Raw genomic sequence first — 11225 nt, 5'->3', positions numbered from 1 at the left:
AAGTGCATTTTGGGACAATTCCCTTGTCCAGGGCCAGGTTGGACGGGGGCTTGGAGCAACCTGAGATGGTGGAAGGTGTCCCCAGAGAGTCTGAACCAACAGGACACCAAAGAGAAGAGCCAAAACAGGACTTTAAATGAGGATTATAAATGAGGTGGCTTTTGAACTTTCATCATCTTTGTCTTTTACTTGCAATTCATAGATCAGTTCCAAGGCTGTGAATTCCTAATTAGCAGGTTTGCGCAGGCACTGCAGCTCTACCAACCCTTTTTCCTCACAAAAGGAAGGCAGGGCAGTGAATCCCTGACCCAAACAAATGTTAGTTTGTGCTGATTTTCTCTTCAGTGGTGACAGGCATTCAAAACAAACCCAAAACTGAGAGCCACTAATTGAGCGACTCACCTATTTTTCCCTATTTTCCTTCCAGCCAGATGGCACAAACCAGGAAAGGCCAAATAGTTCATCATTCTGCATTTGGGCTGGACTGGCCCCTGAGGGAAGCCAGGATGGTTGAAAATCTTTTCATGCTGCTACAGGTAGGAGAGTTTCTTCATTTGTGATGTGGTAGAGATGAGTTTATGGTGCTGCAGTGGAATGGCCTGTGCTTATGAAATCCTGGTCCTGACAGGCAGTAGGAATTGCTTCATAAACCGTCACTTTATGCTTAACAACAGCACAGTGTTTCTTTAAAAAGAACATCACGAGCAGCCTACAGAGAAACCAGGAAGAACTAAACTTCAACTAAAATAAACTCACAGACAATCAATTAATCAACAGGAGAACCAGAGCAGTGCTGTCAGTCACCCAAAGCCACCAGCATCACCCCCTCCATGAGATTATCATTTCCCAGACAGGTGACAAGAGCCCAGCCCTCCTCCTGCAGCACAGGCACCACATTGTTTGTGCTGGGCTCCATTCTGTTACCATGTGGCTCTTGATTGGGCCTGACAAACACATCAAAAAGCCATTTTTTAGGCTTGATTACCCAGTCTGCCCAGGCTTGGGGTGGTGGCAATTGAATGACATGAAAAGTTGAAGCTCAGGGTGACAGGATGGGCAGAGTGATAGAAATTCTAATGAGAATTATAAATCCACAGGAGCAGCTGCACTGCCTGGCTCACACTGGGACACCCTTCTCAGGCACTTGTGAAATCAGCAGTTATTTCAAGGGAGCCCAAACCACACAATTTGTGCTGTTATTTGTATTATTTTAATTATATTTTTTATTCAAGCTGTCAGGCAGTTTGAGGATTAATGGGTTGTCTGTGTTAGAAGGCAGTTACAGAATGATGTGAGACATTGCCTTGATGAAGTTCTGTTTAATTACAAAGCAGGCAAGTCTTTCCTGGAGTGTTGGATTCAATAAACCACACATTTTTATGCTCAGCGCTTTGACCAAAGCCAGAATTTGAACAAAAAACCCCAACCCTCTCGAAGGTTCTGTTGCATCAGGAGCCTCAAAAAGCAGTTTTCCTTTTCTCCCTCCATGCTCTGCTCTGGGCGTGTGTTTGCTTTTTTCTCTCCCACAAACACAAAGCTCCTTTTTGCACTTTGTCAGGCCTCAGGGAAGCCGTGTGGACAAGGTGCAATGCACAGGGGCTCTGCCATGTGCCTCTCCTTTGAGCAAGAGTTGCTGTGCTTTCAGTTCCCTGATTCCACAGGGGCATTTGGTCAGGCTTTTTGTGTTTACTTGAAGGAAGAATTCTGGTTCCCCACCAATTTCTGTGAAATTCCACAAAAGAGATCTTCCTTTCAGCTCAGCAGGACACTCACACCAGGAATTTGAATGGTGACATCATTTTGAGGGTGCATCACTCTTTTTAGGGCCTTATTCTGAAAAATGCCCTTCCTCTCTTGTGAACCAAGGACTGCTTTTGTGCATTTTATCTTCGGTTTTACTTCCTCTTGTGAAAATGGCCATTTTGAACAACAGGATCCCATGTACAGCACATGGTGATACTTGAAAGCCTTAATTTTGAAAACAACCACATCCTAAGGCATCTGTCAGGCCAGTGGAAAACCTCTACATCCACTAGGACTGACAACATAGATGAAGATGAAATTGCTTCTGGTTTAATCTTTATTTTCTCCATGAGATTTAGAGCCTTTCCTTGTGTTCCTTGGGGTGGCTCTCTGCACCCCACTGGCTTATTCCAATGGATTGGAGAAATCATTTTACCTTTGTGTGGTTTCTTGGTGTTCTAATGGCAACTTTTTACCTGTGCTGGGTGTCACAAGGCCAAAGTGCCCAGCAGATGTAAAATATGAGAAGCTGGTTGTGATCATCATTAAAACCAATTAAAACCTGGTGCAGGCAAAGCACCAGGAACTGTTAATCAGGCAACTGCAGAAACACACATTGGCTCCAGAGTCTCTGAATCTTTGAGCTCTGCTGCCCTGTACAAATAAAACAGCCTAAATTCTGCAAAAAACGACATTAAAACTGATAAATAAGACTATGAAAACATTTATTCTTCGTGCCACCTGTGCCAGTCTTCAGCACAACACAATGTTTGAATTTTTTAGTATGAAATGTTAATATGAACTTATAGAACAAGATCGGTCCCCTCTCAGTGTCAGCCAAGCAGACACTTATTCTTTTATGTACTTTAGAAAATAGACATAAACTTTACATTTTCTGAAGTTGAAAGCACTTCTTGAGACCAGACATGAGAAAATATTTCTGCTTTCTGCAGTATGGGAGCCCAGACCTCATTGAAAATAAGTTACTTGCTCAGGATCGCACAAAAAATCAATATTGCTGAGGAAAAAACCATAGAATTTCTTTCATCTCAAGTCCTTTTTTCACTACTGTGCTTCCTCTCTCCTCATCACTATTACAACTAATAAGTGTTTATGTCTGGTGGAGTGTGAACCATGCTTAGGTCAGAGAAGCTGCTGGCTCTGTGTACAATCCATCGGGCAAAGTCATTTCCCCTGAGATAAACACTCAAATAATGGGGTGGAAAAATACATAAAATGAGGCCAAAAAAGCCAGCCAGCTGACAAAAATGGGGGTTTTGACTGATATCTGGGAGAGGGTTAAGACTGCTCTGGTCTAAACACTCCAAACAACAAACAAATAATTAAAAAGTAACTAAATAAAAAAAAATGTCCTGGTTGTTCCTTGGCACCCATGGCAAATTCCACACGCAACTATCCCAGGCCCAGTGACTCAGGCACTGCCTGTCTTTGCTCAACCAGTGGCTTCCAGAACAAAACATAGCAAGGACTATTATGAATAAGATCCTTAGAAAAATAAGTATTTAATTGCTTTAATTGCTTAAGCAATGAGTTGTCAAGCGCTTAGTGCAGCCTGCAATGCAGGAGAACTGGAGAAATCAAATTTACAGGTAAATAGTGGCTGGGAACTTCATTTCCTCTTCCCAAACCAGGATAGGAGCAGAGGCTCTTTATGCTGTATCCATAGGATTGGCATTTATTTGATCGTTCTTTATTGAGCTCGTGGGAACATCCAGAGTGATTTTTTTTCTGCAACAGTTCTGAACTCTGAGGAGAGAGAGAGGGCATGGATCAGGTGGGATATGCTGGGAGAAAAAGGGTCAGTCTCTCCTTCATAACAAGGCACATCCTACAGCACAGGTGAACTGAGCAGCCAGCCACTGGACATCTCGGAATTTGGCAAATTTTCCTCACCACCTGGCCCAAAAGGTGTGGCAGTCCCATGAAAGCACCTTCACACTCCAGATACCAGAGCACCTTCTCTTAATTAAGGTCAAACCCAAGAGTGTCACAGCTGAAATGCCACAGGTAACTGTTCTTTACAAACCTGGCACTGGAAAGGACTTTGTCTTGCAGATCAGCCTCAGTTTCTCCTGAGGATCCTGGTCCCAGAAGGATCCTCATTCCACAGGCAAAGGCAGAGTCTGCCTCCCTGAGCCCACTGCCCACCGTGGCAGCTGGACAGAGCCTCACTGGGCTGGAACTGCAGCCACCAGGTCACTGCACAGCTGCCAGGTAAAAATAGGTGCCTGGAGATAACAAGGTATCACATCTTATTATCAATTCCCTGGGAAAGCCAACATCCCTCTCCCTTTCCTCTCCAAAGGATGCTTTATTATAATTACACATCACTTTATTAGGCAGCTGAAGCAAAGAGCACATTTGATGCTAATGAAGTGCTGCTGTGGTTGAGTCTGTCACTATTTTTGGAGCTGCACATCTCCAGCACTTTTCATTGGGTGATGGAGGCTTTGGATGTCTCTGGCTTCTTCTGTGGGGGCTGCCCAGGAAAAAGCAGTGACTCAGCGAGCCCAGGCTGCAGAACTGTTCACATGCTGGGAATGGGAAATGCTGGGCACAGCCAGAACACACACAAAGGCTCTTTATGTGCTGCAAGTGGTGCTCAGGTAGTGGCCAGCATTATCTGGATTGAAAAATCCCTCTGTGCTGGTCACCTGGACAGGCCTCGTTTTTCCTGTTTGCCATCCCTCACCCTGCAGCTTGTCAGAATGAAGGCAGATTTCACAGAATTCAGGGAAAATATTTGGGAGGTTGGAGACAGACACATCACAGCTGATCACTAGCTGCCTCTCCTTATGGAACATGAGGGTTTTGCCATCTCCATTTCCTGCAGCACGGCCTGAGGAGCTGCTCAGCCTCGGGAAGGCAGGATTTGGTGTTCCAATTTTCTCTGCTCCCACATCCCTTGGTGTGACACTGGCATCCAGCTGGGCCAGTGACTCAGCTCAGGGATTGACAGGAGCAGAGAGATTCCTCCCTTCCTTCCTCCCTCCCCACCTTGCAGGGTGTGTTACTGTCAGCACCTCGTCACACAGGTGACGGGAATGGGGCAGTGGCAGCACGTGAGGCCATTGCTGCAGACCAGCATCTATTGATAAGCAACTCCCATTTCCAAATCACTTCCTGACAGCACACTGGCAGACAGAGCCTCCCCTCCCAGCAAACAAGGTTAATGGTTCCAGGTGTCTCCTGATCCACAAAGGAGGAATGTGTCAGAGCAACCAGGAATTCCAGAGAACATGGTTGAATCTCCACACCCAATTGGTTTTGGGGCTATTTTGTTACTGCAACTTCCCCACTCCCAGAGGGAAGGGGATGACTGGAGCATTAATACCTGCTGCAGTTTTCCCTCAAGAGCACAAGTGTGTGACTGAATTTGGGGTTGCAGACTACAATACCCCATGCTCATATGAACTCTTTTGATTCTACTTGCTGGATGGGGCTTTCCCCATTTCAGTGTTCCCACACACAATTTTTAATTTAAGTGAACTTTCTAAGCATATTTGGTTAAGATTTTTCTTAGACCTACCTTAGCAGTTGCAGGGGGATGAGTGCAACCCTTCTGTATCTTTTTAGAGTTGATTCATGTCAACAGGCCATTTCCAGAACTGCAGGAAAAACTCCTTTTAACTGAAAAACCTCTGACTAAGTCCATTATCCACCAAACCACACACAAGAGAAGATGTAACAAATCACAGACAAAATTCCAATGGCAGGGAAAATAAAGAACACAGGGCAGAACACAGCACAGAGCCACCTCCCAGCCAGGCTAGGAATTCTGCACCGGGACACAGGCAGCTCTCTGCCTCCCTCTGCTGAGCCTCACTGATACTTCAGAGAGAATTCCAGGCTGGTTTCGCTTGGAAGGCACCTCACAGCTCATCCTGTTCCAACTCCTGCCACTTCCACTATCCCAGGTTGCTCCAAGCCCCGTCCAAGCCGGCCGTGGACACTTCCAGGGATGGAACAGCCACAGCTCCTCTGGGCACCCTGTGCCAGGGCCTCACCTCCCTCCCAGGGAAGGATTTCTCCCCAGTATCCCATCTAACGCTGCCCTCCGGCAGTGGGAAGCCATTCCCCCTTGTCCTGTCACTCCATCCCTTGTCCCAAGTCTCTCTCCAGCTCTCCTGGAGCCTCTATAGACAGTGCAAAGAGCTCGAAGGTTCCCCTGGAGCCTTCCCTTCTCCAGGTGAACACCCCCAGATCTCCCAGCCTGTTAATTATCAACAGGAGGATGGTGGGAGTGCCCAGTGCTTTCACTTCCACACACTGTAACACCCACCAGCACCAGACCACAGCCCCTTGGTGCAAACCAGGTACTCCACAGGTGTCCAAGTTCTTTCACTGCCTCTGGAGCACTCCAAGCCCAATTCCTCTTTCCCACTGAGCATGGCTTCCACCTCAGGGAGGGTTGTATCGCTCCCTTTCCTACCCCCTTTCCGTGGAGCCTGTATGAATTTGATGAAATCTCTATTTCTTACCAAGTCTAACCCTGTTGGCTACTTCAGCTCAGAATTACTGGGCAGACAGATGGTACAGTTACATAAACCTGGATTCCTGCAGAAGTCTGGCTAAGGAAGAGCTCCAGAGTGCCAGACTTGGTGATCTGTGCATCCCTGGTTTGTGTAAGAGCACTGCTTTCTGCTGAGTTCAACACAAAGGAAACACAGGATGAACTTTCTCCACTCACTTTCAGCCACCTTTTGAGATAGGAAAATTTGTAGAGACTCCAGAAGTCTCCCAGGATACAAAAATACTTCCCCTTCACAGAAGCACCTTGTTTTTGAACCGATTTCCAAGCCTACAGAATTAAGATCATGCTTTTGCTTTCTGTTCTAAGCAGATATACTCCTTACATCCCACAAGGATGAAGAACAGGAAAGGGACATATAGTTTGTATTTTTTTAGTTTCAGGAATAAGTTATCCTGCAGAACTGTGGAGTATTCCCAGCATTTCCACTTCAAAATTAAGGCATAGCTCCTGAAATACCTCTAGAAAGTTCCCTGTTTGCTGAGGTTCAGCACACACATTTTATCCAGATTTTATCCTGTACTGTGTCAGCCCAGCATTATCTGCTATTCCCGAAGGAAAATCTCTTCAGGATCCCTCCCCAGCTCACTCAGAGTTAAGCTGAATTCCTGTTTATGTTCAGTAGTTCAAAAAAAAATCCAACAAACACCACAAAACTAGAACAGCCAAAACTTCCACCTCCCAACTTTGCACACTCCAAATTCTGGTCACTACCTGCAGCCCCTCAGAGTTTAACCCACAGTAACATACACTGCAAGAATTGTGAAAAACACCTGCTGTGACAGACTGAAATGAACACACCACAAATCCTTGCTTTTTCTTTTTTTCCCTTGGAGTTTAATGTGGTGCTTCCAGAAGGCTCAGAACACCAATTTGTGAGGATAAACTCCATTTGAGAGAGAGAATGTGGAGCGCAGGTACCCCCGGAGCTGAGGCACCTTCTTGATCCGTGCCAGGATCTGGGAATCCACGGCCTTCTGGTCTGCCTTGCGCTGCTCCGTCAGCTCATATTTCTGCAAAGCACAAAGAACAACATCAAATTCCTGGGGAGCAACTGCAGAATCCTTGAGAGAGAGGAGAAAATTCAGGGCAAACCCTAAGTTTTGGGATTTTCAAGGAATCTTTTCTCTATTTGTTCTAAATAATGGGAAGGTGGTGGAGTGCTGAAGCACCCCTTGGAGCCAACACAGCTAAGGTGCTTCTTGGTCAAAAAAGACATTTATCTGGAATAATCACTCCTTCTCCTGTGAGAAAAATCCCCAAATTTAAAAGGGAGGTTACCTCATTTTAATGGCATCACCTCACTTTATTAATGACCACTTAAAATCCGTTTGTTTCCTGCTAATTTCCCCTTTCCAGCCTATCCAGGAGCATTGAGAAAGAAAGAACCACCCTGTCCCTTACTTCTTTCTCAGTGTCAAAGATCTCTCCTTCCTGGTGCTTGGGCTTCCGCAGCCTCTTCTTCTTGAAGTAGGAATCAGTGAGATGCTTGGGAATTTTCACCCCAGTGAGATCCACCTTTGTGGATGTGGCGATAACAAATTTCTGGTGGGCCCGACGCAGAGGGACACGGTTGACAGCCAGGGGGCCTGAAGGCAGAGAAGACAAGAGAGAACAAAGTCAGCTTTTCTGGTGAAAACCGCTGCCTTGAAGCTGAATTTTTGTAGTCTGTGTGATGACCAGTTCCTTCAGAGTTGCCTCCAGCTAAAATCTCAACAGTCAAAGCCCTCAAAGCCCTCTAAATACAAAAATTTACTTCCTGAGCTCTTCCAGGTAATCAGATACTGAAGCTTAATTATCTCCCCTCCACTTCCCTGCAATGTCACAAACGACAGAGTCATCAGGGTTGGAAAAGACCTCCAAGATCATCAAGTCCAACTTTTGACTGATCACCACCTCATCAACTGGAGCAGAGCACTGAGTGCCACATTCTGTCATTCCCTGGACACCTCCAGGAGTGGTTACTCCACCACAAAATGTGATTCCACACTGACATGCCAAAGCAAACACATGCAGATCTGTTGTGCTACCGACCCCAGAAACAAACTTAAAAAAATCCACCCCAAATTCACAGAACCCCCCAAAACAAAAATATCATGTTTAAATAAAAATTTTTACCTGTAACAAGCAGAAGGCCAGTATCAAGCTGCTTCAGGAACACAACACGCTGTAAAAAATGAGATGTGGTATCAATCCTCAGGTCCCAGTGCTTCCATACCACAGCCAAACTGGAATTGTACTCTGTTACTGGTACAAGCACTAACAGTGCTCCAGGTGTGGCTCAGCTGTGCCACCTGAGGAGCTGCCACCCTGTGATCCAAGCTCCAGCACTTCATTAACTCCTCTCCAACTGAGCGTGACTCTCCATGAGCTTCCTCACTCAAGGCTGAGCAAAGCCAATTACTCCAGCTTTACTCTTCCCCCATCCTACAGGATGGCAGCAGCCATCCCATCACCCAAATCCTTTGTACGAGTTACAGGCAGGAATTAGATAAACACCACAAAGACATCACAGGGTTAAAGCCATTCCCCAGTTGTGTTTCGTTCCTTCTGGTCAAGGTTTCCTTCTCTGACAGCATTCTTTACAGAGTATGACATCAAAGACCTCAAGAAAATAAAGGATGCCTGCTGTGTTGGTGACCATCCTGAGGATGGAGAACCCAATGTAACAATCCAGTGTTACCTTGATAATTAGATTAAGAATAAAACTCTTAATTTTTCCTTTGCAGTAACTACCGTAGGACAAAATTTTGTGTTTGCTGCTGCAGAAACCGGCACTGTCTCTGCTGCTCTGCACTGCAGCAAGACTCCTTTCATGTCATCCAAGCAACTGGCTGAGCCTGTTTTACTTCCAGCTCTCTTCAGAACAACCTAAATTTAACAAATATTCCAACTCTGCCTCCCCTAAAGGCTGGACAAGGAAAACACCCAGACAGAAGCCACAGATTTGCACCCAGTGGCCGAGAAGAGTCAGCTGAAATCAGCTGAGAAATTCAGGGTGGCTGAAACGCTGCCAAACCCCTGTGCCAGCAGCTGTGCCCACCTTGCCGCGGTGCCGGCCGGTGAGCAGGATCAGCACCGTGCCGGGGGTGATGGACGCCCGCAGGCGCCGCTTGTGCTCGCAGAACGGCTTCTTGCCGTGGCTGAGCAGCTTCCGGGGAACGTCCTCCGTGGGGTAGTACCTGGGCTGGGAAAAGAGGACAAACATCTTGTACCACCTGTGTTCCACAGGACAGCAGGACAACCCTCAGAAAGGTTGTCCCTGTTTCCCTGAAGTTCAGCTTGCTGAAGGAATTCTGCTGCAGCCAGTGCTTGGGAACACACAGAGTGTTTCCTGGAATATTTTGAGTCCAGCTCTGTATTTGTGTGTGCTTCCACCTCAGCAATACATAGGGCACAGAATTCCCACCTAAATTCCCACCATCTCCCAAGAACGCTGGGTCTGTGCTCAAGGAGAGCTGCCAACAATGAAGCACAGCACAGGCTGAGGTCCCCACATGCCCCAGGCCCGAGGCTCATCACCCAGCCTAAAGCTACCTGGACCCAACCACGAGCATCCCAGTGCTTTTCCATACCATTTTCCGGATTTTAACCACCCGGCTGCCTCCATTCTTGTCTCCACCCACTGGCTTAGTGATGGTGGCACGGGGCATTTCCTTCTTCTTCTTCTCTATCTGTGTGCAAAGAACAGGGAAAACTCAGGACGCTCCAAACCAAAAGCACCAAAACAAATACGATTATTCCCACAGCGTTTCCCACCCTACCTTTGTCTCTGGGGCTGTGTACTTGCGCTTGTACAAGGCTTTCCTGGCGTACATGGCTGAGCGGGAATACCTCCCGATGCCCCGGGCCAGGGTGGGGTTACGGCTGGCATGGTACTTCTTCACCCTCTTCTTCTTGTCCCCTGCTGCCTTCTGGATTGGCTTCTGCTCCGCCGGCTTCTTCTCCCCTGCCTTCTTCTTGGCCGGCTTCTTCTCAGCTGGCTTCTTCTCCGCGGGCGCCTTCTCACCCGCCATCTGCGAGCACAAACAGCAGGGTTTAGGGCTTGTTACAGAGCAAAGAAAAGAAAATAAAATAATCCAAACCATCCTTTACACTTTTGCAGTACCTGTCAGCCACCTCCTCCAGCCATGGCTGACCAAGCGCTGCTCCCTGCGTGCCTCTACATGACTTAAAATGCTCCTGCTCTCTGGTTACAACAGCTCCAGCGCTCCTCGGTGGGAAGCCCGGGAACACGCAAACACACCCCGACTCTGCAGCCACCTCTGTCCCGGCTCGGGAATGCCCCAGCGCCGCTGGGCTGCCGGCCCCAGCGGCCTCCCCCGTCCAGCCCCAGCCCAGCTCCCGGGAGGCTCCGGCGCGGCCTCCGCATCCCGCCGCGGCCTGGCCCGCCCGGGCCGGCGACACTCCCGCTGCTCCGCACCCCGCGCCCATCCGGGCCCCCGCGCCCCCCCGCCGCTCCCCGAGGCTGCCGGGCCGCGCCTGTAACCGCGGCGGGGCCGCCGGCGGGCGGATGGCGGCGGATGGAGCGCGGCGGGTCCGGCGCTGATCGCGCCAACTCCGCCATCCTCACCTTCCGGGGGAGCAAAAGGGACTCGCATCCGGGTGCGCGGGCTAAGGACAGCGCGGCGTCTGACGTCAGCTCGCCGCGCGGGGCACCATGGGATTCGTAGTCCGGGAGGGTCCGCGCTGCCCGGGGCAGCCCCGGGTCACCAGCGAGGGGGACACCCGACTCCCCGCCCGCTCCGGGCGCTGCGGGACCCCCGGCCCGGAGAGCGGCCCCGCCGCGCCGCCGCCGCTTAACCCGCGTCCGCTCAGGGTACAGCCGGTTCCGCGCCCTGCCCCTTGCGCGGGCGAGGCTCCGGTGCTGCGGCGCTCCGGTGCTGCGGTGCCGGGGGTCCCGCAGCCCCCCGGGCGGAGCGGCGGCGCG

General features: G+C 49.0%; 1 protein-coding gene and 1 long non-coding RNA gene across 2 annotated transcripts; both read right to left on the bottom strand.

Annotated features, from left to right (window-relative positions):
• Positions 1-2447: 2447 nt before the first annotated feature.
• LOC121667919 lies at positions 2448-5716 on the bottom strand. Its single transcript, XR_006017190.1, has 2 exons — positions 5294-5716; positions 2448-3510 (listed from the first exon to the last, which is right to left on the bottom strand). It is a non-coding gene; the product is annotated as an uncharacterized LOC121667919 (long non-coding RNA).
• Positions 5717-7102: 1386 nt separating this feature from the next.
• RPL6 (ribosomal protein L6) lies at positions 7103-10961 on the bottom strand. The gene is made up of 7 exons (XM_042035028.1): positions 10869-10961; positions 10060-10311; positions 9871-9969; positions 9339-9482; positions 8414-8462; positions 7700-7884; positions 7103-7308 (listed from the first exon to the last, which is right to left on the bottom strand). Exons 2-7 carry the CDS (start codon positions 10309-10311, stop codon positions 7156-7158), a joined length of 882 nt encoding a protein of 293 aa, XP_041890962.1. The 5' UTR covers positions 10869-10961; the 3' UTR covers positions 7103-7155.
• Between the last annotated feature and the right edge of the window lie 264 nt (positions 10962-11225).

This window comes from Corvus kubaryi, unplaced genomic scaffold (genome assembly GCF_017639235.1).
Source record: "Corvus kubaryi isolate FWS band 111438036 unplaced genomic scaffold, C.kubaryi_AGA036_p1.0 37382, whole genome shotgun sequence".
In the NCBI taxonomy this organism is placed as follows: Eukaryota; Metazoa; Chordata; class Aves; order Passeriformes; family Corvidae; genus Corvus; species Corvus kubaryi.
The sequence above is the reverse complement of the archived record's forward strand: the minus strand, read 5'-3'. Positions and strand labels throughout refer to the sequence as shown.

What these genes read in the sequence shown, in the direction of transcription:
- RPL6 (XM_042035028.1), bottom strand. Translation starts at nt 10,311, where the DNA reads ATGGCGGGTGAGAAGGCGCCCGCGGAGAAGAAGCCAGCTGAGAAGAAG. An exon ending in TGGTTAAAATCCGGAAAATG is followed by an intron (nt 9,483 to 9,870) that starts GTATGGAAAAGC and finishes CTCTTTTCCCAG; the next exon opens with CCCAGGTACTACCCCACGGA. An exon ending in TGGCCTTCTGCTTGTTACAG is followed by an intron (nt 7,885 to 8,413) that starts GTAAAAATTTTT and finishes CTCTGCCTTCAG; the next exon opens with GCCCCCTGGCTGTCAACCGT.